Source organism: Sus scrofa, chromosome 2 (assembly GCF_054392235.1).
Source record: "Sus scrofa isolate SSC_HxYL_T2T_F1_AM1 chromosome 2, Sscrofa_HxYL_maternal_Yorkshire_Landrace_v2.0, whole genome shotgun sequence".
In the NCBI taxonomy this organism is placed as follows: domain Eukaryota; kingdom Metazoa; phylum Chordata; class Mammalia; order Artiodactyla; family Suidae; genus Sus; species Sus scrofa.
Window position 1 is genome coordinate 92740209 of NC_139384.1, and position 24371 is coordinate 92764579.

At 46.7% G+C, this 24371-nt stretch overlaps 1 protein-coding gene across 2 annotated transcripts; it reads left to right on the forward strand.

Annotated features, from left to right (window-relative positions):
* The first annotated feature begins 1655 nt into the window (after nucleotides 1-1655).
* On the forward strand, nucleotides 1656-12300 carry TMEM171 (transmembrane protein 171). 2 transcript variants are annotated; one of them, NM_001244323.1, is given in 4 exon segments: nucleotides 1656-1713; nucleotides 4894-5604; nucleotides 9340-9481; nucleotides 12024-12300. In NM_001244323.1, coding segments are annotated over 3 exon segments (978 nt in total). In that variant the 5' UTR covers nucleotides 1656-1713; nucleotides 4894-4964; the 3' UTR covers nucleotides 12220-12300.
* The last annotated feature ends 12071 nt before the right edge of the window (nucleotides 12301-24371 follow it).

Here is a 24371-nt window from a genome sequence, read left to right on the forward strand (position 1 = left end):
AACCTCATGGTTCCTAGTCGGATTCGTTAACCACTGCGCCACGACGGGAACTCCTCCATCCACTTTTAAAGCTTGTTCTGATGCCTTTTTTCTAAGGATTTCATCTGGGCTGATCTTTTTCTACTAACACACAGGCTGGAAAAGGCCACTGAGTTTTAGATCGTGCCAAGGTCAGCCAGTCTCTTTCCTAGGAACAGGTCTGTTACAAAGACCAGCACCTGAGGGCTGGTGGACATGTCTTTCATACTTGACCGATGATCGATTTCCAGGGAGTTTAATTTAGTCAAACAGGCTCCAAAAGACACAAACAGTCCAAGGGGCAGACATCCCAAGTGGAGGCTAATCTGATTGTCCTTGGTGCCAGTACATTCGAATCTGTCATGTGTGGCCAGTCTGCAGTCATGTGGCACCAGAGGGGCAGCTGTATCAACAGGCCCCTTGCAGGTCCAGACACGACGTGGCCAGAGATTGAGTTTCAAGCAAGGGAGAAGGAAAGAATGAGTAGGAGAGGAGAAGGGAATCCCCTTGTACAGAAAGGCGTTGCTAGCAGGCCTGTGTGGAGAGGCAAATCCTATGGTCAGGACTGAGTTCTTAGAAAGCCGAGTGCCCCTGGCTATTGTGTAATCACCACGGCTGGTTATTTGCTGGTTAGCTGGGTGTGCTCTCAGGCGCTCCCAGCAGGTGGTATATCCTGACACTTTGACCAGAATAGCTACACCCAGACACAATTGCTGCAATGTCCTTGGGATACAGTGTCTGTATTGTTATAAGAATCAAAAAAAAAAAAAAAAAAAGCAATAAAAGCCATTTTTTTTGAGTTTGTGGCATCATATGTCCTCTGGGTGACAGGTGAACCCAGGAGGATCAGTCAGCACATTTTGTTCAGGCTCTTGCTTGCTCCACATTAACCAGCTGTGGAGGTCTTTGGGCTGTAGTTTCCTCCACTGAAAAATGACCTTTTTTGATCCCCTGTTGCCTTCTGGCTGCAGCCTTCTCTGAGTTGCTGGAAACACACACTTAGGAACCGCAGGCCGTATGTAGGGAAGGCAGATAACATGGAACCTGGCCCAAAGCAAGGAGTGTTGATATTCAAGACAGTACTAATCTTTGGCCACCAGGGCAAGTGGCCCAACAAATCCTACCACAGTTGGCTTCCCTGATGCAGTCCTGTCTCACCTACCCAGCCGGCCCACCCCCAGAGCCCATGCTCATCAGCCTTCCCTCTTTGTCTCCTTCCAATCACTTCGTTGGCTTCTAACCTCTGTAATCAGCTAAGCCAACTCATTCTTTACCGGCAGAGAGAACAGTGAGCCTGGGAACCAACTGCTGTACGAGGTATGCAAAGTGTTCTCACGTTCAAAAGGTTCATGCCGTTGGCCCTTAACCCTTGACTGGATTTCAGACAAAGTGGGCAGGACCCCGGGGGAGAAGCGGCAGCGATGGGGAAGGCCCTGGGGCTCACAGCACTCCTGTGTTTGGGCTGAGCCCTTGACTCACCTTTCGCGGCGCCCTGACCTCTGGTGTGGAAACTGGCACAGTTGGATCCGTGTCACGTGTCACGGGGCAGGTTACAAATAGCACGGGGATTAGCACACCCATCCCGAAACTCTTGGTTCAAGGGCAGGGAAAGTTACAGGTTTAATTCCGGCAAATCATTAGCGACTGAGAACCGGGAAGGGGCTTCGATGGCAAAGCGGGACTGTGAGCATACATGTGAGTGTCCAAGGGTCTCCCCAGGGCCTGCCTCAGTCTCCGCACACTCTAATGCAGCGCATTTTTCTGTGATTTGGTGTTTCCATAACCTGCTCTTCGGGGAGCTCCAGTCAAGGTCTCTGGAGCGGCAGGAGGGCCACAAGCCACTGGGTAGACCCGTCCCGGAGGGCGTGGCAGCGGGATCTGGGGGCCCCCAATCTGCTCGGGCAACGGCCACGACGAAGAGGGGGCAGCGCTGCCCTTTCTCCTCCACCCCCACCTTGAATTCTGGGCTCTCGGCCCAGAAGGGAATCGGCTCCCTTCCAGCCTCCAGGATCTCCACCGTCGCTGCGCGAGTTGGAACACCCAGGAGAACCCCAACTCTCTGGCCCCTGCCCCTGGGGCCCCCAGCCAGGGAGGCGGCGAGGAGGGGGCGCCTTTTCCTGCATTCCTTGCGCGCACGGTCACGGGCGCACAAGCCACCCGGTCAACCCGCCCGGGACCGAGTCTGTCCCTCGTTCTCCACCCCCGCGCCGGGCGCACCCCTGGCCCCCGAAGAGTATCACCCGGCAGCGGCCAGCTCCCGCCAGTCCGCCCTGCCCTGCCGGCGCCCCTGCAGCCTTGCCCTGCCCGGCACCGCCCCCTCGGTAAACACTGCGCGGCCCGCCCTCCGCGCCCGGACGTGCAGGTGGGAGTGTGAGGTTCTGGCCGGGAGGCCGAGGGCGGAGGCGGGCGCCACGCTGTGCCCGGTGCCCACGGCCGGGGCTGCCCGCTGAGCGCCGGCGCAGGCAGCGTGCTCGCAGGACCGAGCCTCAGGTAAGCGCTCCCGTCCCCGCGTTCCTGCACACCCGGGAGCCCCCGCTCTGCGGTTTAGGATCCAGGATGTGTGCAAGGAGCTGCGCAGCGCTAAACTCGAGCGCATGGGAGCTGCGCGCCAAGCCCCTCTGGGCTGGTGTGGCGCTGGGGCTCTCTAAACCCGCAAATCTATTCCGGTAACGGACCTCAGCTCTCTTTGTGTCGAGCCCCGAACACACAGCGCTTTGGACGTGGTGAGATGCTGCTGATTTGAAAATGTCTTTTGGTGAACAGTGTTAAGAAGGCGGACTTGGCTTTGGGAGAATGAAGTGGGCGCTATTATTTGGAAAAGGTTTAATTTCCTTTTAGTGGCCATGTCTCTGTGTCATTTTGTGAGCGCCTCTATAAGAGTAGGGGTGGAAGAGAGGGACCGGGTTGGGGGTGGGGAGGAAGAGAGAAAGAGCAGGAGAGAGACAGAGAAAACACTGTGCACATACTGTGCTATTTTGGATGGGGGATTTACACCTGTGCCAGGTGCTTAGTCCACTAGTCCATGGAAAGGAAGCTACAAATCCAGTTTTAGGCTCTACTTTAATACTCGTATTTGGGAATTTGCCTAAGGCAGTTGAGGCCTTATGACCCACATCAAAGTCGAAAGTACCAGGAATACAGTGAATTCTTAATAGGATTTTGTAGCAGAGTCACTCTTCACCTGTATCTTCAGAGCAGCAAAAGGATTACAGGGTCTTTTTTTTTTTTTTTTGCCATTTCTTGGGCAGCTCCCGCAGCATATGGAAGTTCCCAGGCTAGGGGTCGAATCGGAGCTGTAGCCACAGGCCTACGCCAGGGCCACAGCAACGCGGGATCCGAGCCGCGTCTGCAACCTACACCACAGCTCACGGCAACACCGGATCCTTAACCCACTGAGCAAGAGCAGGGACTGAACCTGCAACCTCATGGTTCCTAGTCGGATTCGTTAACCACTGCGCCACGACGGGAACTCCCTCTTTTTTTATTTTTTTATTTTATTAGTGCAATACTTTGTCTCAGCTTAATTGCACCTTCATAGTTTGCCAAGTTTAAAGAAGCAGCTTGTTTCCCAGCCATATTTCCTTCTTTTTCCAACTTCATTTTGATGCTATTGCACTTTTTCCTGGAAAAGTACTTCCTAGCATAAGACCAGCTGTTTCCTTTCTTGACCAAAACTGACTCGACTTGGACATGATTTGTGTTTGTCAAGATGGCCTTGAGTTTATTGCCTCAATCTTGAGCTCCTGTACGTGACCACAAAGTTTTTTAAAAGTTTTCTTCCTTTGAGCAAGTAAAAATGGCCTTCACACTTGGGTTGTCTTTTTGAGTGCCTCAACCTGAAGGGTCCTGGAAAAAGATGCCATTCATTAGAGTAAGATGAGATAACTGGACAATAATGTCAGTCTGTGTAAAATAGACAACTCTTTGCCCACCACACAGGGTACATTTAATATATGAAGTACAGGCCTTCGGTGGCCTTATGGAAGGTGCTTTCCCACTTGATTTCACAGATACTCTGCTTTCAAAGTCAAGTTCTGCTGCTGTTTAGTGTTTTGGAATTGGTGATTTATCAGCTGCTTATTTTTAATGGAGCCTAAACCTTTTTGTGGAAGTGGGTGGCACCACAGAGGAGGGTAAGGAAGAGGCCACTGGCCCATCTGGGGGACAAGGCTCCACCTGACCCCCTGTGCCACATTCCCTGGGTCATCCCAGACCCCAGCAGCTGGGCCCCCAGGTTTCAGGGCAGCCCCAATATGTGCCTGTTTGAGAACCCAAGAATCACATTTTAACCGAATTAACTGAAAATCCACCAAACCCACTGTGTTCCTGAACCTCCTTCCCATTCAATTGCGACTGAGAAACTTGGGTCTCCTGTGGAGGTAGCCTTAGAATAAAGTACAGAATGGAAAGTGGCCCCCTTCTAAAACAGGAAATGGAAAGTTAGTTACCGATCGAAAATTTATGGACTTGAAAATTCTCAGAGCAACTGTGATGAAATGTGGGGTGTCAGAAATAATCCTTGTGGTTCCTTTCTCACTCACCATTGTTTTTTTTTAGCCTGGGGAAGTGAGTTTGTAAGACTCATAACAGGAAAGGCCATGCCCAATTACTTTTGTTGTAAGGGTTTTTTCAAGATACTCTTAGGTGCATGGTAACTGCATTTCCTCGTCTTGCATATCTTTATAAAATTACATATTCAGGAGTTTCTGAATGCCAGTTCTTCTGACTCACGAGCCAGCTCATTGTTCTGCAGCCTATTAGTTGCATAAAGTTCTATTCCCTATGATTTCATCCCAGTGTGATTTCGTGAAAAAGAACAGGGCGGGTCAGGAACACCTGTGCCCACTTTAATTTGGTGTTTGGTTCTGTCTGCAGAGCCGCGGAAACCACTGGAGGGAAGACACACACCGCATTCCACCCGCCTGGGGAAGGGGCTCCTTCTGGCCATGTCTCCTGTAGCCGCCGCCGAGTCAGATGGGGTCCACCGAGACAGGCATGTCAGCAAGCTCATCTTCTTCCTTTTTGTCATGGGCGCCATCCTGCTGTGCGTGGGAGTCCTGCTCTCCATCTTCGGGTTCCAGGCGTGCCAGTATGAAACCCTCCCAGACTGCAGCATGGTGCTGAAGATCGCCGGGCCCGCGTGTGCCGTGGTCGGGCTGGGGGCTGTGATCCTGGCCCGCTCCCGGGCACGACTTCAGCAAAGTGAGGGGCGTCTGCGAGGCAACCAGGGGGACTCCGACCGAGCCTTCCTCTGTGGGGAGAGCCGCCAGTTTGTCCAGTGTCTCATCTTTGGGTTTCTGTTTCTGACGAGCGGTATGCTCATCAGCGTCCTGGGCATTTGGGTTCCCGGGTGTGGCTCAGACTGGGCGCAGGAACCGCTGAATGAGACAGACACTGCTGACTCGGAGTCCCAGATCTGTGGGTTCCTGTCCCTGCAGATCTTGGGACCCTTGATCGTGCTTGTGGGACTGTGTTTCTTCGTGGTTGCTCATGTTAAGAAGAGGAACAACTTGAATGGGGGCCAGGATGCTTCTGAAAGTGAAGAGAGACAGCCCCAGCACATGGAGCCTGTTCAGGTCACTGTAGGTGGGTGGCTGTCTTTCCTGTGCTTGTTCACGTCACACTGGCTGTAGCATCAAAGTCTCCCTGAGCTGTGCTGGGGTCTGGCCTTTCTTTTTCTCTCTCTTTGTTTCTGTCTCTGTCTCTCACGTACACACAGTGCTGCTGCTGTCATTAGCCCCATAAGGATCCTTGAACCCATCATTTCCTTCCTCAAATTCATTATTATCTAGTAAAAGCATTGGGGCATTAGGTTGTGACCTTGACTGCAGTCACAGGGCAAATAAAGAGGAAAGTGAGAGGAACCTTGCGGATGGCCTGGGAACCATCTGTCACCCATGGGAATTGCCACGTGACCCTCTTTCACCTCTTATTCTCACACCAAACACTTAGGGCACTTCTGGCTGGTGGAAGCATGGGTTCTCGTCACTGGCTGTCCTTGACCTGCTGTCCTCAGCAGTCCTTAACCTCGCCTGGCCTTACTTCACCTATCTAGACAGTGAGCAATGCATCTCTAAGACCCACTTCGATATTCACATCCTAGGAGTCTGGGTCTGTCCCAGGTCTGTCGATCTGCCATGTTTGGAGGGAGTCTTCTGTACTGATTTCTGCATTGCTCTTCATTTGCTGTAATTTCATCCTCGGCTTCAGGGGCAGGGCAGAGTGTGGAAGCAGTGGCATAGACGAAGATGGAGTGTGACGGCATCGGTCCCTTCTTTTCACCATGGACTGCCTAGGGATTCCCTTTGGTTCCCTTGGGGGCTCTGCCGAAGAGCCAGATCGCCACGGCCCAGAGTCAGCCCCACGCAGAAGAGCATCAGTAGCTCTGGCCTCACCTTGACACAGTCAAGGAAAAACCACCATTGCTGCTCGCTTTTGCCAATCACTCTGTTATTCCAGTTTCCTGAGTTTGAAAGGATAAAGCTCTTTCCAGAAGGAGGGAAAGCCAGGGAAGGAGGAAGTGAGATGTTTCTCGTGGGTGGGGCTGTCTGTCGAGCCGGCAGTACTCACTGCGGTATGTCCCTGGGCTGTGGGCCTTGCATGGCACGGACCTCACTGAGGAAGGGCAGATGGATTTATAGACAGTCCTTGTGTTCAGCCAGAGTTGAAGCTCCCAGCCTCCTTATTTGTGCATTTATATGCATGTGGTGACAACACCAATATTAGCTATGTAATAACACTAGCTAACTCATAGATGGGGCTTGTTCTTGAGCCAAATATGTACCAAAGTGTTTTGGGATGTGCTCTTCAAGGGCCTGTTATGTGACCTTTATTCATGCCTGTAACAACCCACTCGGGCAGATACTCTTAGTGTCTCCATGTTAAACATGAAGAAACTGAGGCACAGGGGATCCCAAATGACTTGCCCAAAGTCACAAACTAGCAAGAGTCAGAGCCAGGATTCTAATGGAAGCATATGCTATGGCCCTTGCACAGTGCCCTTCCCTGGCCCTTGATGGAATTCCATTTCCACTGGTTTCATCTCTGGCCAAGTGTCCTGAGTAGCTGTTACATGACAGAAGGGCTCACCCAATACTATAGATGATCTCAGTCTTTCTGAGGAATACAATAGGGCCCAAGAAAATACTCTCACGATCTTCTACTTGGTTTGGGCACTTTGAGGTGTGCCCACTGGGTTTACTATCAGGGAGTTTCGAGGCCCAGCCTCCCTCCTCGTGGCTGGAATTGGGGGGTAGCAGGGAGCAGGGCTGGTGCTGGGGTGCAGTGACTTCTGGGGGGTCTGTAATTAGCACTGCATCATTTAAAATCTTTTCCACATAACTCTGTAAGTCCTATCAAACCTGTGAAAATTTGGTGCCCTAATTCCTTGTCTTTCTTGCCTTTGATAATATGGAATAGGGTTTTTATTTTTAAAATCATGCCTTTCAGCACAATTGATAAGACACCAGACATTGTCCGTCAATGGTCAGTTCTGGCTGATGAGGGAAACTGGGGTGATAAGAGGCAGCTCTCTCCCCAGAATGGAGGACAAAATTATTATGCATAAATGAAGATGCATAATAGCTGCATTGCAGGCACACCTAGGGCTGGACCCTGGATGCACAAACTGGTGTGTGGTCACTTCACAGAGGATGTCAAGTCCTGCAGGACATAGTGGAAAGGGGAACTCAGGGGATGGGACTTCTTTCTGGGGAGAACAAGAGGGCCGGCAGAGGGATAAATAAGCCTCAGAGATAAAGGGCTTTGAGCCCTTTCTTGTCTGCTTCAGTAGGTGAGTGGTCTGCTTAGAGGCTTATTCCCAGCCCCCTCATTCTATAATGTGTAATGTAACCTACCTTCAACCTACCCTCCTCTGCCTTACCAAGACCTTCCGAAAAAATTAAATGAGAATCCCAAGACAACCGTTAGGCTTCTTCAAGCTTCAGCTGGTGATGCAGATTTTAAGCTCGAATCACTGTCTCCTTGCAGAAGGAAAGACAGAATTAATGCATTCTCTGCCAGGCTAAGTTACCTCAGGGAGGCGGGGGGGAGGTGACCATGGGCCAGACTTCCAGTTGGGAGTGTTTCTTTGGACATGCAGATAGGTGCCCCTTGCTGATGGGTGTGAAGGAAGACCCCCTGAGGCTGTGCTACAGCCAGAGAGCTTGTTTCGTGCTCAGCGCCGTCTTCACCCTGCGCACAAAGCCAGTGCTCCCACTTGTCCTCCAAGGCAGGTGCAGTCATGGCCTGCAATTGACAGATGTGGCGGCTGAGGCCTTGAGAGGGCATGCAACTTGTTCAGGGCCCTGCTGGGGTAGTTAATGGGCACGTGGAACCCTGGGAGGTTTAGAAAAGGCTGCAGCGACCTGGATAAGCATCAGATCTGCCGCTAGTTCGAACCAGTCTCCTCCCTGCAGGGAAGTCAAGTCCTCATTCCTCCTTCATCTTTCCCGAGCTGTCATTTGGTGCTGTCAACCTGTCAGAGGCCACCCTCAGACCTCTTCCTGATGATGCTGCCACACGTCTAGAATATTCTGGGCAACTCATCTAGTGCATTCTGTATGGGAATCGGGGTACAAATTAGAGCTTGCATCTGATCCCTAGTGCTCCTCCCCCAAACACAGGGATGTGTTCTGGAGTGAACAGTAACAACAGAAATGCAAGAAATGCAAAAACAAACAATGAAAAACTCTGCAAGAGCATAAGCCACAGCTGCAGAAATAGGGATGAGGATGGGTTGTAGTGTGGCTGTGCTGTCCTTTGTTCGGAGGCTGAAACTGCCTTTGATGGACAAAGGCACCTTCTCCAGCAGCTGACTTTTGGAGAATTCAAATTGTAAGCTGCAAATGAGAAAAGCTTCACAGCAGTAGACATCCCCGGAGAGGTAAGAGGGAGTGGTAGCAAAGGCCCCAGGAGTGCTTTAGCTCAGACTTGCTGGGAAATATAGACCCACTATTTTTTTTGTAATGTGATAAAATAGACATACCATAAACTTTACAAATTTAATAATTTTAAATGGACAGTGGCATTAAGAACATTCACGGTGTTGGCAGGCATCACCACTGTCAATTTCCAGTTTTTCACGATTCAGAACATCACCTCTGCTCCCATGAAACAGTAACTCCAGCTGCCCCTGCCTCCAGCCTCCGGCAGCCCCTACCATCCATCTCTATAAATCCGATAGGCTCACTTTTAAGTTCTAGAGTCAGCAGAGGTGACCTTGACCTTGGGGGCCAAATACAGAATTAATTTCTTTGGCTCTTGCTCTTTTGCTTGCATGTATTACTTATCTGTCTTCCACGAAATGTTCTGTTTCCTCAGGCGATGCTGTGATAATATTCCCACCCCCTCCACCACCTTATTTTCCTGAGACTTCGGCTGCTGCAGCGTCTCAAGGTCCTGGCGCTGATGATTTGCTTCCAAACGAAAGTCCACCTTCGTATTACAGTATTTTTCACTATGGGTAAGACGCTCCGTGTGAACTTCAAGGGTAGGAACGTTTGACCTTTGCAAGCCGGTGCCTCCATTCAGGCCACATCCGCTTTAAGGCCATGGTACGGGTGTAACCATCCAAGTATGAGCATCTTTTTTGCTTATATTAGGTCAGAGTTATTACCTTAATAGTCACAATACCTTTCAGGAAACTTTGGGCTGCACGCAAGTCAACAGTGATAAAAGTGGGGATGCCGGGTTAACCGGAAGTCTTCTCCAGGCATTTCTGTGCTCGTAGCAGGGCTGATTTGCAAATTGCTGAACAACCCATCAGCCAGCTGAGCACGAGAACCGAACTTGGGAGGCCCCAGCTCAGCTGGGCTTGGCTCCTTTAGATTGTGGGGAGGTGCGCGGGTCCCGGGGACCTCCAGCAGGTACAGGAGGTTTCAGTATCTACTGGGGGTATTTGAGCTGACTAGCTGAAATCGGCTGCACCCTGACTTGGCCCCACTGAGGTTTTCCCCTTCATATGAATTTGTCTTCCGGGCCTCAGCATCTTCTTGGATTGAATGAAGAGAAATACAAGCATCACCCCCGCCCCAGCCCCCATGCTTCCCACGACATGCCACAGATATGGAGGTGGGCCTGGGGTCAGATTAAACAGCGTAAATCTCAGTGCTTTGCCCCAGGTGACAGGAGCCTGGGTGGTTAGCAAGGGAGGGAATCTGGCGAGGAGGACAACAGTCAAGAAGCGCAGAGATCACGATATCAAGGGGGAGTGACAGGGAATGACCACGACAGAGGTGCTCGTGGCAGCGGGGAGAAGACAGCGAGCCGGTGCTGGAGGGAAAGCAGCGAGGCCTGAGCCTCGGCTGTGGACCACATGGGCCGGGTCTCGGGAGCAAGATGAGCTGCTGGAGGTGGAAGGGCTGAGAGGATGCTGAAGCCGAGAGGGCAAGGCAGCAGGGACTGGCGGGGAGTGCACGGAGAGGAGGGGAAGGTGTTCTGGGAAAGGGTGAGTGGGCCCAGAAAAGGCTCTCTACCTGCTTGAATGGAAACCAGGGCGTGGGAAGGAAAGGAAGGATGGCTGGCAAATGTCACAGGGCAGAGTGGGAGGGATGGGCAGGACTTGGGGGAAAATGGACTTCTGAGACCCTGAGATGTGCATTTTTTGAAAGCCGTAAGAAGCAGGACCCGGGAGATGCTGGGGGCAGTACTGCCTTACCGGGTCATTCATGTTTTAAGGCCCATGCTCTTGTGCTTCAGATCAGGTGGTAAGCTGGAGACCTGACCAGGGATGGAGGTAGGGGTTTCCCTGTGTGGATGAAAGGGAGGTTAGGTTCTGGACATGTGAAGAACTCTGTTAGCGAATTTTTGTATTCTTTTCTCCAATGACGAACTTCCCAGAGCCCTAAATTAAATGGCTATTACAACTGCTACTTAGAACTACTCCTGCTGCTGTTCCTATGCCAGTGTCTGGCTTTTCTTTCTTTCTTCTTTTTCTTTTTTTTTTTTTTTTTAGGGCTGCATCTGAGGCATATGGAAGCTTCCAGGCTAGGGGTTAAACAGGAGCTGCAGCTGCTGGCCTATGCCACAGCCGCAGCCATGCCAGATCTGAGCCGTGTCTGTGACCTACACCACAACTCACGGCAACTCCAGATCCTTAACTAACTGAGCAAGGCCAGGGATCGAACCCACATCCTCCTGGATAGTAGTCGGGCTCATTACCGCTCAGCCACAATGGGAACTTCTGAGTCTGGCTTTTCTTACATTACCTCATGACATGGCTACAAAGAAGGTAGGTGCTGTCATCACCCCCCATTCTACAGATGAGGAAACGGAGGTTTAGAGAGGTTAACGAATTTGCTGGGGGTCACACAGCTGGAAAGCAGCAGAGAAGAAATGCAGAGATGCAGGTCTGCCCTTTGCCAGAGCCCGTCCATTAACCAGTATGCTTTCCTGCTCCCCTTCAAGTTTTTGGCTTGAACGATTTAATTTTCTATTGGTATAAGCTTATCTTCCTTCTGTTAGTTGTCTCAGAAGATGAAGTAGCGGAGTAACTGCGTGTATGTTCCTTTCAGAAGGCATCTATACGTTTGTACCCTATGTCTTTTCAATGACAAGGGGAATGACAACAGGAGTGGGACAGTCTTAATGTTACAATCAGCCCTAAGGACAGTAAGGGGTAAGAAGTCAAAATGGGAGTTCCCATCATGGCTCAGTGGAAGTGACTCTGACTAGCATCCATGAGGACGCAGGTTTGATCCCTGGCCTTGCTCAGTGGGTGAAGGATCCAGTGTTGCTGTGGCTGTGGTGAAGGCAGGAGGCTACAGCTCCAATTCAACCCCTAGCCTGGGAACCTCCATATGCCTCCATATGTGGCCCTAAAAAAACAAACAAACAAAAAAAAGTCAAAACGTATCTATGCAAGATAGAATATGGAAGAAATTACTCTGCAGACCCTTCCAGATGCTTCTAAATGCATCTAATTAAACATGCGAAAAGAACCTAGTACTGCAGGCGTGTGACGGATTCCCTCTGCTCCCTTTCATGTTCTCTCTTGTTCTTTGTAGGACTCCGCCTCCTGAGGGCCAAGGTGTGACCTCTGAGAGAGATTGTGACTCTATATATACTATTTCTGGGACTGCTCCAACCTCTGAGACCTCACACACTCCCTCTCTCTCATCCGAATTGCCTCCCAGATACGAAGAAAAAGAAACCGCTGCCACCACATCCTTGTCTCCATCTTCTGAGCCTTCTCCACCATGAACCGTGGACTCCAGTTCAATTTTATATAGAATCAATCACTATTTTATTTAATTTGTTTTTTAATAAAAAAAAAGCACAGTAGCATCGGCTATGTCCCAATTTCCTGGTACAGCATCGACATCAGTAACAAACCTTGCAGATTAAGTTGTCAGTACTTCAGACCATGGGGGGCGGGGGGGCGGGCAGAGCACCTGTGGCTGGGAACTTAAGCTGGTTCTCTCCTGGAGACCTGCTACTCCCAGAGGTCGGTGGGTGGGGTCGTTTGTATGGGCGGATGAAGAAACAAAGGCTCAGAGAGGCTGATGAACTTATTCATGGTCACATTGCTTCTAAATGGTGAGGCTGGGTTTTGAACCCAACCATCTGATTTCTGAAAGCCAGGTTCTACCCTGTGCTGTCAAAGGCCAGCCAAAAGCAGTGGTTAATGTTTAGCTTGCTCCATGGGGTTGCCAATGTTAATTGCTTCAGGGGCGGAGGAACCAGATGGAGCTCCTCAGTTCTTTATTTCTTCTTCCTCTTCTTCCCTTTCCTCTCCCTCTCCTCCTCCTTCTTCCTCTTCCTCTTCTTTTTCTTCTTTTTTTTTTTTTTTCATTTTGAAAGAAGGTAGTTAGAATAATTTGGTAATTGATGCTGGGACAGTTGCCAGCATGCTGATACCCTAAAAGCCTTCTATAGAGATGTGACACTTTTGGAGAAGAAATTTCTTGGGATATTTTGGTAACTTGATTCCCCTGGAGAGGTTCAGGAAGGATATGTCTTTTCTTTTCTTTTCTCTTTTCTTTCTTTCTTCCTCTTTCTTTCCTTTTCTTCCTTCCTTCCTTTCTTTTTCTTCTTCCCCCCCTTCTTTCTTTTCTTTTCTTTTTTCTTTCTTTCTTTTCTTTTCCTTTCCTTCCTTCTCTTTTCTTTTTCCTTCCTTCCTCCCTCCCTCCTTTCTTTCTCTTTCTTTCCTTCCTTCCTTCCTCTTCTTCTTCTCTTTTCTTCTTTCTTTATTTTTTTCTTCTTTTCTTTTCTTTCTTGTCCTTTTAGGACCATACCCAAGGCATATGGAGTTTCCCAGTCTAGGGGTCTAACAGAAGCTACAGCTGCCAGCCTCTGCCAGAGCTACAGCAACACCAGATCCAAGCCATGTCTGCAACCTACACCACAGCTCATGGCAACGCCAGATCCTTAACCCACGGAGTAAGGCCAGGGATTGAACCCGCAGCCTCATGGTTCCCAGTCGGACTTGTTTCTGCTGCGCCATGACGGGAACTCCAAATGTGTCTTTCTGTATTATAAGCTGCCCAACTGTGTGGACCACCAACTTTTATCCTTATCAGGCTACTGCTGAAGAAAACCATTTGTATAGTCAGGTGCAATAATAAGTATTTACTTCTAGGTATAAACCTTAAAAAATAGTCATTATATATTATCAGTTCTACCTGGGACAAACTGATGTTTAGGATCTGAGGTCTCTTAGGAAAGTAGAAGTTTGGTAACAAAATTTGATGTAGCAAAAATGTGAAATTTTTATGCCTTTTACACAAGCCATAATCCCCACAAAAATCAGTATTATCCAGCATTTAAGTGCCTGAAGGCAGAATGTAAAGGGCGTTAATGCTCCAATAGTTTGACCGGAGCAATGACTGATTTGATGGGAATTGCCGCCACAATAAATCAGGGGTAACAGGCTGTACCAGTCTATTTCTTAACTGGATATTTATTGGACTGAACTGCTCTTAAAATTCTGCTTTTTTTTCCCCCTGGAAGGTTAATTATTCACATTTTAAAATTCAAACAAAGAGTAGATTATCACCACTTCCTTCTGCTGTTATTTAAAATGATTAAGCTGAAACTTCCAGGCAGAATTAGTTTTGAACACTTGTGAGTTCTCATATATAATCAAGAGCCTTTTTAAGGGCTCGGAGTTAGGGTTTATAACTGGGCATTTTGCTTTTATATGCTTGTAAATGTCAGTGGCCGCTGGAAATGCTTGGGTATAGGTTTGACCTTCTGGTTGGGGAAGTCTGTTCTGCCTCCGTCAGTCTCTGCAGGATTCAGCCAAAGAGGGAACTGATGAAGCCTCGGCATTGAAAAGGGTCCCTAAGCATGAGATGCTTATTGCAGGACTAAATCACAGGTAGCAGAGTCAGGACAGATCAAAGGAAGATGTATCCTTTGCCCATCAAGGTTCTGGCAAAGATTGACAGCTTCTGAAAATCCATCTGGTGGGCTGTTACCTGTTTTCTTTCTTTTTTTCTTTATATATGTTAACTTTTTTTTTTTTGAGGTGAAATTAATCATATAAGATTAACCACGTTCAGGGCAACAATTCAGTAGCATTTAGCACATTCACAATGTTATACTGCCAACACCCCATTCATTCCAAAATACTTTCATCCCCCACAAATAAAACTGCATACCCAGTAAGTAGTCACTCGCCACCCCCAGCAACCTCCAAGCTGCTTCTGTCTCTAGAGATGACTTTTTCTGAGTATTTCATATACACTGGATCATACAATATGGGAACTGTTGTGTCTGCCTTCTTTCATGTAGCACATGACTGAGATTCACCCACACCGTAATATGGATCAGGACTTCATTCCTTTTTGGAGCTGAATAATATTCCATTGCATGCATATTTCCAGTTTATTCATGATGGACATTTGGTTTGTGTCCACTTTCTGGCGCTGTGACTAGTGCAGCTATGAGCCTTCCTGTACACGTATTTGTTGGAGGACCTGTTTTCAATTCTTTTGGGTAGATAGCTAGAAATGAAATTGCTGGATCGTATGTTCACTTTAAGTTTTTGAGAAGCTGAACGCTGTTTCCCCCTTCTACACCTTTTTATATCCCTACCAGCAAGGTATGAAAGTTCAATTCTTTCACATCCTCACCCGCACTTATTTTCCATTATTACTATTTATTGTCATCTTATTATGAAGTGGTATCTCATTCTGGTTTTGATTTCATCTTCTCTCATGACTAATAATGATGAGCAGCTTTGCATGTGTTACTTGGTTTTGAACACCAAACATTATCATCAGGAGCATAAGAAATCTTACTCCAGACTTTCCTCCAATGTTGTTGGGAGGTTTGATGTCCCCCACCCCTTATAGAAAAGAGTGCCACAATCTGCAACTTCAGGTGGAACTACTCAGGCCAGGTGCTACCATGCTGCCTCTATACTATGAAAACCCCTTCTTGTAAAGTCTTTTGCTCTCCTGGGATCAGCTAACGGGACTAACCCAATCAACAAATTCTACTGAAATGGAAGGAATTTTTGATGAGGTAAGGTGTCTCTGGTGTTTCTATGAGCTGTGGAGGATGAGGGCAGGCCAACGAAGCCGTTTTCAGAGGATGGAAGCCAAGGAGGAAGGCAAGAACGTGGTCATCCAATTTCCACCTCAGAAGTTGGAGTAGGATAAGGAAAAGGGCAGGAAGAGTTAAGGTGGCCTCTGTGACAACCTCGTGTGATGTCACTGTTGGCCTTCTGGTATCGTTAAAACATAGAGGACTGAGGCAGTTCCCTCGTGGTGCAGCAGAAACAAATCTGACTAGGAGCCATGAGGACACAGGTTCGATCCCTGGCCCCGATCTGTGGGTTAAGGATCCAGCGTTGCTGTGAGCTGTGGTGTAGGCCACAGACATGGCTTGGATCATATGTTTCTGTGGCTGTGGTATAGGCCGGCAGCTTCAGCTCCGATTAGACCCCTAGCCTGGGAACCTCCATGTGCCGTGGGTGCGGCCCTAAAACGAAAAAACAACAACAAAAACAAAACATAGAGGACTGACGCCATGAGAGTGGAGGGTCTCTCCAGAAGGAGGTCATTACTCCAGGGCAGGTTAGAGGAAAGGAATGATCCAGAGATAAAAAGTAACCTCAGACCGTAGCCTTAGGTGAGCGAAGAGAGATGGCAGTTGGTTGGAACTGCAAGGATCCACGATGATCAGAACCAAGAAAACTGTTGAAAGAGTTAACTTCCCGAGTCCCATTTCAGTCTAGCCTCATGCATCCAAATATCCATGGGATGAAGTTTATCATCTGGGAATCTGGTAAACTGCCTGTGAGGACAAGAGAGGGAAACTGTGGAGGCAATACCTTGTGGGCTAGATAATCTGGACTTATGAGCTCCTTGTTTGTGACTTCATGGCCCTCTGGAGTGTCCTGTTTACAATTCCAGCCTGTGCTAAGGGTCCTTGAAGGGGAAGATGGGGGTTCACAGCCAGCCTCCAGTAGTGATGGGACTTCGAATGGTTGCCCAGTCTTAGCCTTGTAGGCAACTCTGCACGTGATTCATGGGAGAGTCCCAAGGGAGTGGGGGAACAAAGGCAGGGTCGTGTCACCTGCCCTTTCCTCCTGTATTTCCAGACTGGGACCCTTGGACCATTAATGAAAGCAAGCATGTGTGGTGTTGGAAGAGGTTGATGAGGCAGAGGGGAGGAAACTCTGGTTGGATTGCCAGGGAACATGCCTGAGTGGTCCAAGGGGATGGTAGTGTGATAACCACCTCGGCAGGGCCCCTGGCTCTCAGTGCCTCTCAGCCCTGGATGGACGGGTCAGTGTGGGGGGCTGGGCTCTGCCAGCTGCCACGCAGGAGATAGGAAACCCTGATCCCTGAGCTTCGGTGTAGAAGCTTCTCCAAAGGCAAGAGAAGTTGGGAAGCACACTGCAGGGGTGGTGAACGGGCCGGAGGGGTGAAATGTCCTCTGGCTGTTGGTGGGCAACCAGGCATAGTTGGTCTGCCTCATGCCATGAGGATCTTGCATACCTGGGATTCCTGGAGTATCATGCATGCTGCCACCAACCCAAGTCCCCCAACAGGAACAAAGTGGAAGGCCTTGGATGCAGCTTTGGCTAGTAAGGAATGCTTTGGGGGGCGGGGGGAGATGCCTGCTGAGTGAAGCATGTGACTGCTTGGACATGCTGTCTGCACTTTGCTTCACCCAGTGGGGGCGCCCTAACCCTCTGGCTGAGTGGGGCCAATGCTAGGAGTCAGGGCGACTTCACGCCCTCCCTCCGGCGGCGGGCAGGGAGGTGGGAAGCAATTGAACTGCTCTGTGTGTTCTCCCGTGGCTGCTCAGGCCTGAAGGGGCAGAACCTGGACAGGGTGATTGAGCGGGCATGGGTGAGCCACCACTGCTGTCATGTGCCCCATCACTCATGGGACATTTCCTTAAAGCCCTTTGGACGAGAGAGTAGATTCCGCCTACAGGTGCTGGGTGGGCCAAATGGCTTCTTTATTAGGGGTTTTCACACAGGCGGAGGTCTGTGTCATCCTTGAGATGGAGGGGCGGGGACCCAGCATGATGGAGAGGCTGGGGGAAGTTCTGGGCCAGGCCCTACCGAGGCTGTGGTTCTTCCTCAAACTCAGGGTCCTCCTGATGGCAACGACCTCGCATAGCAAGTAGCCATTTCCTTATCTGTCAAGTCCCCTAGGCATCACCAGACCCCCTCTGGTGTTCCTGTCTTCTTTTCAGGCCTTAGGCATTAAGTTGCCTCCAAGATCTGCCTCCTCAGGTCCCGAAGCTCTGCTCTCCCAGCTTATTTGTCCAGCTGGAGTTGTCCTGTAGGAGCCTGCAGGGTGGGGGCCCGAGCACAGTGCTGCAGGGGCCAGGACAGGCTGACCTGCTTCCTCTCTGGTCTCCGTGACTCCTCCCCGCTCTCTGAATAGTGACAGTTGTCATCAATCCTACAGTTGAATCTGGCAGAGCCAGATGAGGGCCTGTGTCCTTCACAGCTGGGCACCGGGTGGCACCTTCGCACCTGGCTGGGTGTGACCATGGGCAGCCACTGCCCTGCTCCATCCTGGTCCATCTCCAAGCTGCCCTTGGGCTCTGGAAGGGAGCCAGAAGCACCACCCCACTCTGTAAGAGGCTCCTCTTTCCAGAGTAGGTGACTGGCTTGGGAATTCTCTCTCTTTGAATTACAATGCAATATTGCTACAGTTAAAACTACTGAGGAAAAGATCTTGAAAATATATCTTGCTAAGCACATATGTAAACACAGAGTACTGTGACTGTGTGGAAAGCCATTTAAATACTGATTTTTCTTTGCTTTATATTACTGATTTGATACAAAATTAGGATCATTTAGTCCTGTTTATATTAAATATTGAGATAATTTTGTTTTTAATTTTATTTTTGAACACAGAAAACACATGCTATGTGAAAAGGTCCACTAGACAAGACTTGGTTCCACCCCTTTCTCATCTACTCTGTTCCACATCCTCCTCCTCATTATTTTTATTACTTTTCAGGTATTTCCTTTCTTTTAAGGTTTCCTTTTTGGTGTATATGTATACATACATACATACATACATACATATATATGCATACAGATATGTGTGTGCGAATATATGTATATCTATACATATGTCTATATACATATAATTTTTATGCATATACACACATAATGTATATTTTCATATATAAATACATATTGCAACATATATGCTAATATATATTATAGTACATAATGTTGCAGTATATACTAATACATCGTAATATGTATTTAATATATACTGTGTAACATATAGCATTTTTAGTTATTTATTTGTATACTAGTAAATGCTGCCCAGTGCCTTGCTAATAAATATCTCTTGGAAATCACTCTGTGAGATCTTTCTCAAGTTTTTTTTTATTAGCTACACAGTACCTTGAATATCTCAGTTTGTTCAAACATTCCTCTCCTCCTGGGCATTGAGGGTGTTGCTAATTTTTTAACATTACAAATAATGTCACAACGAATAACCTTGTGCCTATGTTGCTTTTTATTTGAGTAGGTGCATCTTCAGGGCAAACGTCTAGAAACGACATCACTACTTTGAAAGGTAGACATGTATGAAATTTTGTTAGATATGGTGCAATTCTCCTCCACAAGCTGTGTGCCATTTTGCACTCTCATTAGCCACACATGAGAGCGCCTATTTCCTGATAGCTTCATCACTGCAGTGTGTTATCTGAATCCATCTTTTGAATTTTTGCTAATCTGTATTTCAGGTCAGTTTTCATTTACATGTCTCTACCCATGAATGAGATTGAGAATCTTTTCTAAGGTTAAGAGCCTTTCGAATCCTCTTTTCTGTGAAATGTTTATATTCTTTGCTTATTATTGACTGAGTTATAGTTTAATTTTTTTTAAAAAAAATGTAACTCAAATCTTTCTTGATGCAAGCAGAGTAACTTTTCACTTGTACCTACCAGAGAGTAGGTAGGTATACAAAAATTAAACCAATGAGAAAATATCACAATACTGTCCTTTGCTCCCTTACCCCTAAACTCACTCTAAACCAAAAAAATATTGAGGATCCCTTAAATTTTAACCGTTCTTCATAGGTCCTATAGAGTTGACTAGAGTATTTTGGCACCAAAGCATTGTTTCATTATTTTTCAAAATCATGGCAGTCAGCTGGTTTTGCTAGAACATGGTGTGAATGAAACAAAAGTGGCAGTTTTGATACCCACATGTGCTGTTGGCTCTACACTGAAAAACCCGGTTCCTCAGCCAGCAGTGGGGCTGCCAAGCTGCCTTCCATTCAGACAGAAGACTCAAAAGAATATTCTGTGGGCAAGGAAGGGGCAATGGTGTCATCTCCAAACATAGTTCACCCAGGGGGTAGATGCCCCAAGTCCTGATTCTTAGGAGGCCTGGCATAGGTTTCTGAGTGGAAGTTTCACTGTGCACTCAGCAGCCAATTGAGACAATCCATGTGTCCAACACGAAAGCATGCAGAGCCCTGCACTGTCACGTCCTCCAGCTGTCTCAGAGGGAGCGGCGGATGGGGCTCCCTGGCACCACCCCAGCAGTAGTCATAAAACTATGTGTGATGTGCTTGTATTATCAATTACCTATTCTGCAAAACAATCCCTCAGTGAAAAAACATATGGTATCTCACTTGTTTCTGTGGGTCATTCAGGAGCAGCTCAGGTGGGTTGTTCTGGTTTACGGTCTCATGAGGTTGCAGTCAAGATGTTAGCCAGGGCCTTGGTGCTCTGCCTTGACTTGATGGGGGCTGCAGGGCCCGCTTCTGAGGTGGTCACGCACAGGTGCTGGCAAGGTGATGCAGGCTGTAGGCAGGAGGCCTCAGTTGTTTCCATGGGGGCAGCCACAGAGCTGCTGGAGTGTCTTCACAATATGATGCCTGGCTTTTCTCAGCGCAAGAGATTGAAGACAAAGCAAGGAGGAAGTTACAGTGCTCGTCAGAATTTAGCCTTGAGGTGGTCCATTATCATTTTTCCACCACATTCTTGGTTAGAAACAAAGTCCTTCAACCTGGCCCACACTCAAGGGGAGAGGAATTAACTTCCACCACTGGAAGGGAGGAGTCCCAAAGAATTTGTGGCATATTTTGAAATCACCACAGTCCCTGAGGACAGGATGCTTTCTCTTTTATAACTGCAGGACTGCCTGACTCCTGGCCTGTCCAGTATGGCGACCTTTCTGGTAGACCAGATGGTAAATCAGAGGCCCATGCAGCCTGCTCCAAGGTGGATGGCTTCTCCCCTTAGGAACTATCTTTCATCAGAACCTGCTTTCCTTTGGCTTCTTCTAACAATGGAACTAGTTAAAATGCAGATTTCTGGACCCCATCAAGAGCTTCTGTTTCACTGAGTCTGAGAGGGTGGTGAAGCTGTATTTTTACAAGTTATTTCTGATAAAGCGAGCCCTCCGGCTCTGGCGCAGAAAGATAGAGCGAGGCACTGGCCTTTCTAGCACTGTGTTTTCTGTCATCCAACCACCCAGGGCAGACTGGACCACATCACTGTATCCCTCGGAGCACTTTACATCACACATGGCTGAGGGTGAGCACATCACAGAACCTCGATGGATGGGTGATGGATGGGTGAGTGAATGAATTCATCAGTCGACTTAGATGATGCTTTTTCAAAAGTTAATATTTCTAGCATTACCTAAGACATGATTCTTGCCCCAAAATATTTAGCTGGACTCTCATGAAGCCTCTTGATCTAATTAACAGTTTGTAGGATGAAAGAATGAATCCTTAAGAGGATAACTAGATGAATCTAGAATTTGGGGAATCCAATAAGATGACTGGCTTGGACTCTCAAAAGAGCCTATATCATGGAGGAAAAATGGGCAGAGGTACTGTTCTAGATTAAAGACTGCCAAATGATGATCAGCAGGTCAGCTGTATGATTTTTGTAAATAAAATTTTATTGGAACACAGTCATGCTTATTAGCTTATGGATTGTCTACTGCTGTTTCTGTGCTACAAAGACATAGTTAATTGATTGCAACGGAAATAGAGTGGCCTGGAAACCTGAAATATTTCCTCCCTTGCCCTTTGGAAGAAGTTTAGACCCTCGTTCTAAATTAAAAGTGACCAATGACTCTTCTGCTTCCACTGATGACAGAGTAAGTAGTACTGCCTAGCCATTCTGCTGTACACAATTACAGCACTGAATAGAATATATGAAATAATTGTTTTCAGACATTAAATAATTGGGCAGCACAGGGCTGGACTCTGAGAGAAAGGAAACAAAGTGAGCCCTGCAATCACCTAGGCTTTCTACCAAAGGCATTTGCTGGATCCCCACCCAGTGAGGGGCAGGCAAACTGAACAGAGAGTTCTCAGTGAGCTGATCAGACAGACACTGAATGGCAATGAGGGGGAAGATAGGCAGTTGGCATTTGCAGGATAGAGGAAGAAACTAAACAGAGACGGAGTTTTAGGCCACGAGGCTCCCTTTGAGTATATGAGGCTAAACACTAAGATGTGCATGTGTAGCAGGAGACACTGCAAATTGGTTTAAAAAACAACCAACCATGAAAGAAAGGATATCAGGGAACCATAAGGATAACTCCTAGAGCCCACAGAGTTGGGAGATGCTTGAGTTTTGACCGACCAGAATGGAAAAGCCTCGTTGAACATGGAGGGCTTTGAATAGACTACCAGAGAGGTCACGTTTCAGCATTAGAGCTAATCTACTCTAGCTAAGCTGCTGCTACAAAGCTTAAAAATAAGTCTTGGAAAAAAAATCAAGTTAATCCACATAGAAATTAACTGCCTGTGAAAACAAAACTCAACAATCTATAAAGAAAGACAACAGAGATGCCTCTGGCTTGATTCCATATTTACTGTGAGTTTTCATTATGGATGGATTCTGAATTTTGTAAAATGTTTTTCTGTGTCTACTGACTTTTAGCTAGCATCATACTTTTTGGTAAAAGATTGATTATTTCCTCCTAAGGTCAGAGACAAGAAAGGAAGTTTTCTTTCACTATTTCTATTCCACATTTTGCTGTGGTCCTGGCCAGTCCAAAAAAGCAAGCAGCGGGGGGGTAGGGATACTTATTGGAAAGGAAGAAGTAACACATGACCGTGACCATAGAAAATCCTAAGGATTCAACAAAAAAAAAGCTACTAAGACCAAAAAGTAAGTCTAGCAAGGATGCAAAACACAAGGTCAACATACAGAAATCAACTGCATGTCTGTATTCAGCACGATTAACTGGAAAATGAAATACTACTATAACATAAAAACCAATGTTTTCAGATACATTTATATATAAATATATGAACTGTGTACTGAAAATTACAAAAGTTTGTTGAAAGAAATTAAGCAATCTCCAAATAAACAGACGGATTTACCACGTTCATGGATTGGGAGAATCAGTACGGTTAAAACGTCAGTTCTCCCCAACAGATTTGTAGATTCAATACACTCACAATCAAAATTGCTATAGTCATTTTTAAAAGTAGAAAATGGGAAGTTTACTATAAAATGTATGTGAAAATGTAAAGGACCAGAAGACTCAAATTAATTTTGAAAAAGAGCAACTGTGAAACATTTGTGAAACATTGAATTCAACCAAGACACTGACATAAAGAATGTACTAGAATAGAATCTGGAAGGAGATCCATAAGTATATGGTCAATGGATTTTTATTTTCTATTTTTTTGCAAAGGTGGAACTGGGTGGGGGAAAGAGTCTTTTCAACAACAACAGGTGCTAGAACAACTGAATATATGTGTGAAAATAAATCTTAATTTCTATCTCACATTACATATAAAAATTAACTCTAAATGGAGTCTAGGCCTATATGTAAAAACTAAAACAACAAACCTTCTAGAATAACACATAGAACAACCCTGGGGTATGCAAAGATTTCTTAGACAGGACATGAAAAAGCACCAATCTTAAAAGAAAATATTGATAAACTGGATTTCATCAAAATCAAAGATTTCTTTGCTTCAAAAAGAATACCACTAAAAAATAAAAAGTCAAGTCTCCAACTAGAAGAAAATATTTGTAATACATAAACCTGGCAAAGGACTCATATGTACAAGTCAATAATAAAAGTAAAATTCAATTTTTAAACGGGCAAATACTTGAACACACACATCACAAAAAGAACATATATATATATGTGCAATAAACACATGAAAAGATGTAAAGCATCTCTAGTTATGAGGGGCATGTAAGTTAAAACCACACTGAGATACCACCACACACCCAGTAAAATGGAAAAAAAGTGAAAAGATTGATAATATAAGCATCGGTGAAGATGTGGAGAAAATACTTTCATATATTCCTGGTAAGAGTCTAAAACATTATAAACACTTTGAAAAACAGCTTGGCAGTTTCTTATAAAGTTAAACATACACTTCTTGTATAATCTAGTAATTTTACATCTAGATTTTTACCCAAGAGAAATGAAAACACACAAAAAACAGCTATATATGAATGCTCAGAGCAGCTTGAATCCCAATAGCTTAAAACTGGAAGCAATCCAGATGTTCATTAATGGGTGAATGATAAACAAACTGGTATATTCATAAAATGGAATATTACTCAGCAATAAAAAGGGAACAAACTACGTATATGTGCATCAACATGGGTGAATCTCAAAAACGCGCTTAGCAGAAGAAGCCACATACAAAAGAAATAAACTGTATTATTTGATTTATGAAGTTCTCAGCCACCCAAAGCTATCTATAGTGATAAAAAACAAACCAGTGGTTGCCTGAGGTGGGAGGTATAGGAGCGAATGGTTGCAAAGAGGGCATGAGGGAATATTTTCCGTATTTCGGTGGTTGTTGCAAGGTACTCATCAAAACATTTAAAATGGATGCATTAAAATTAAATGTTAATTTTATTTCAGTAAGCCATTTCTAATATGCCGAAGAGAAATAATAACCAAATGC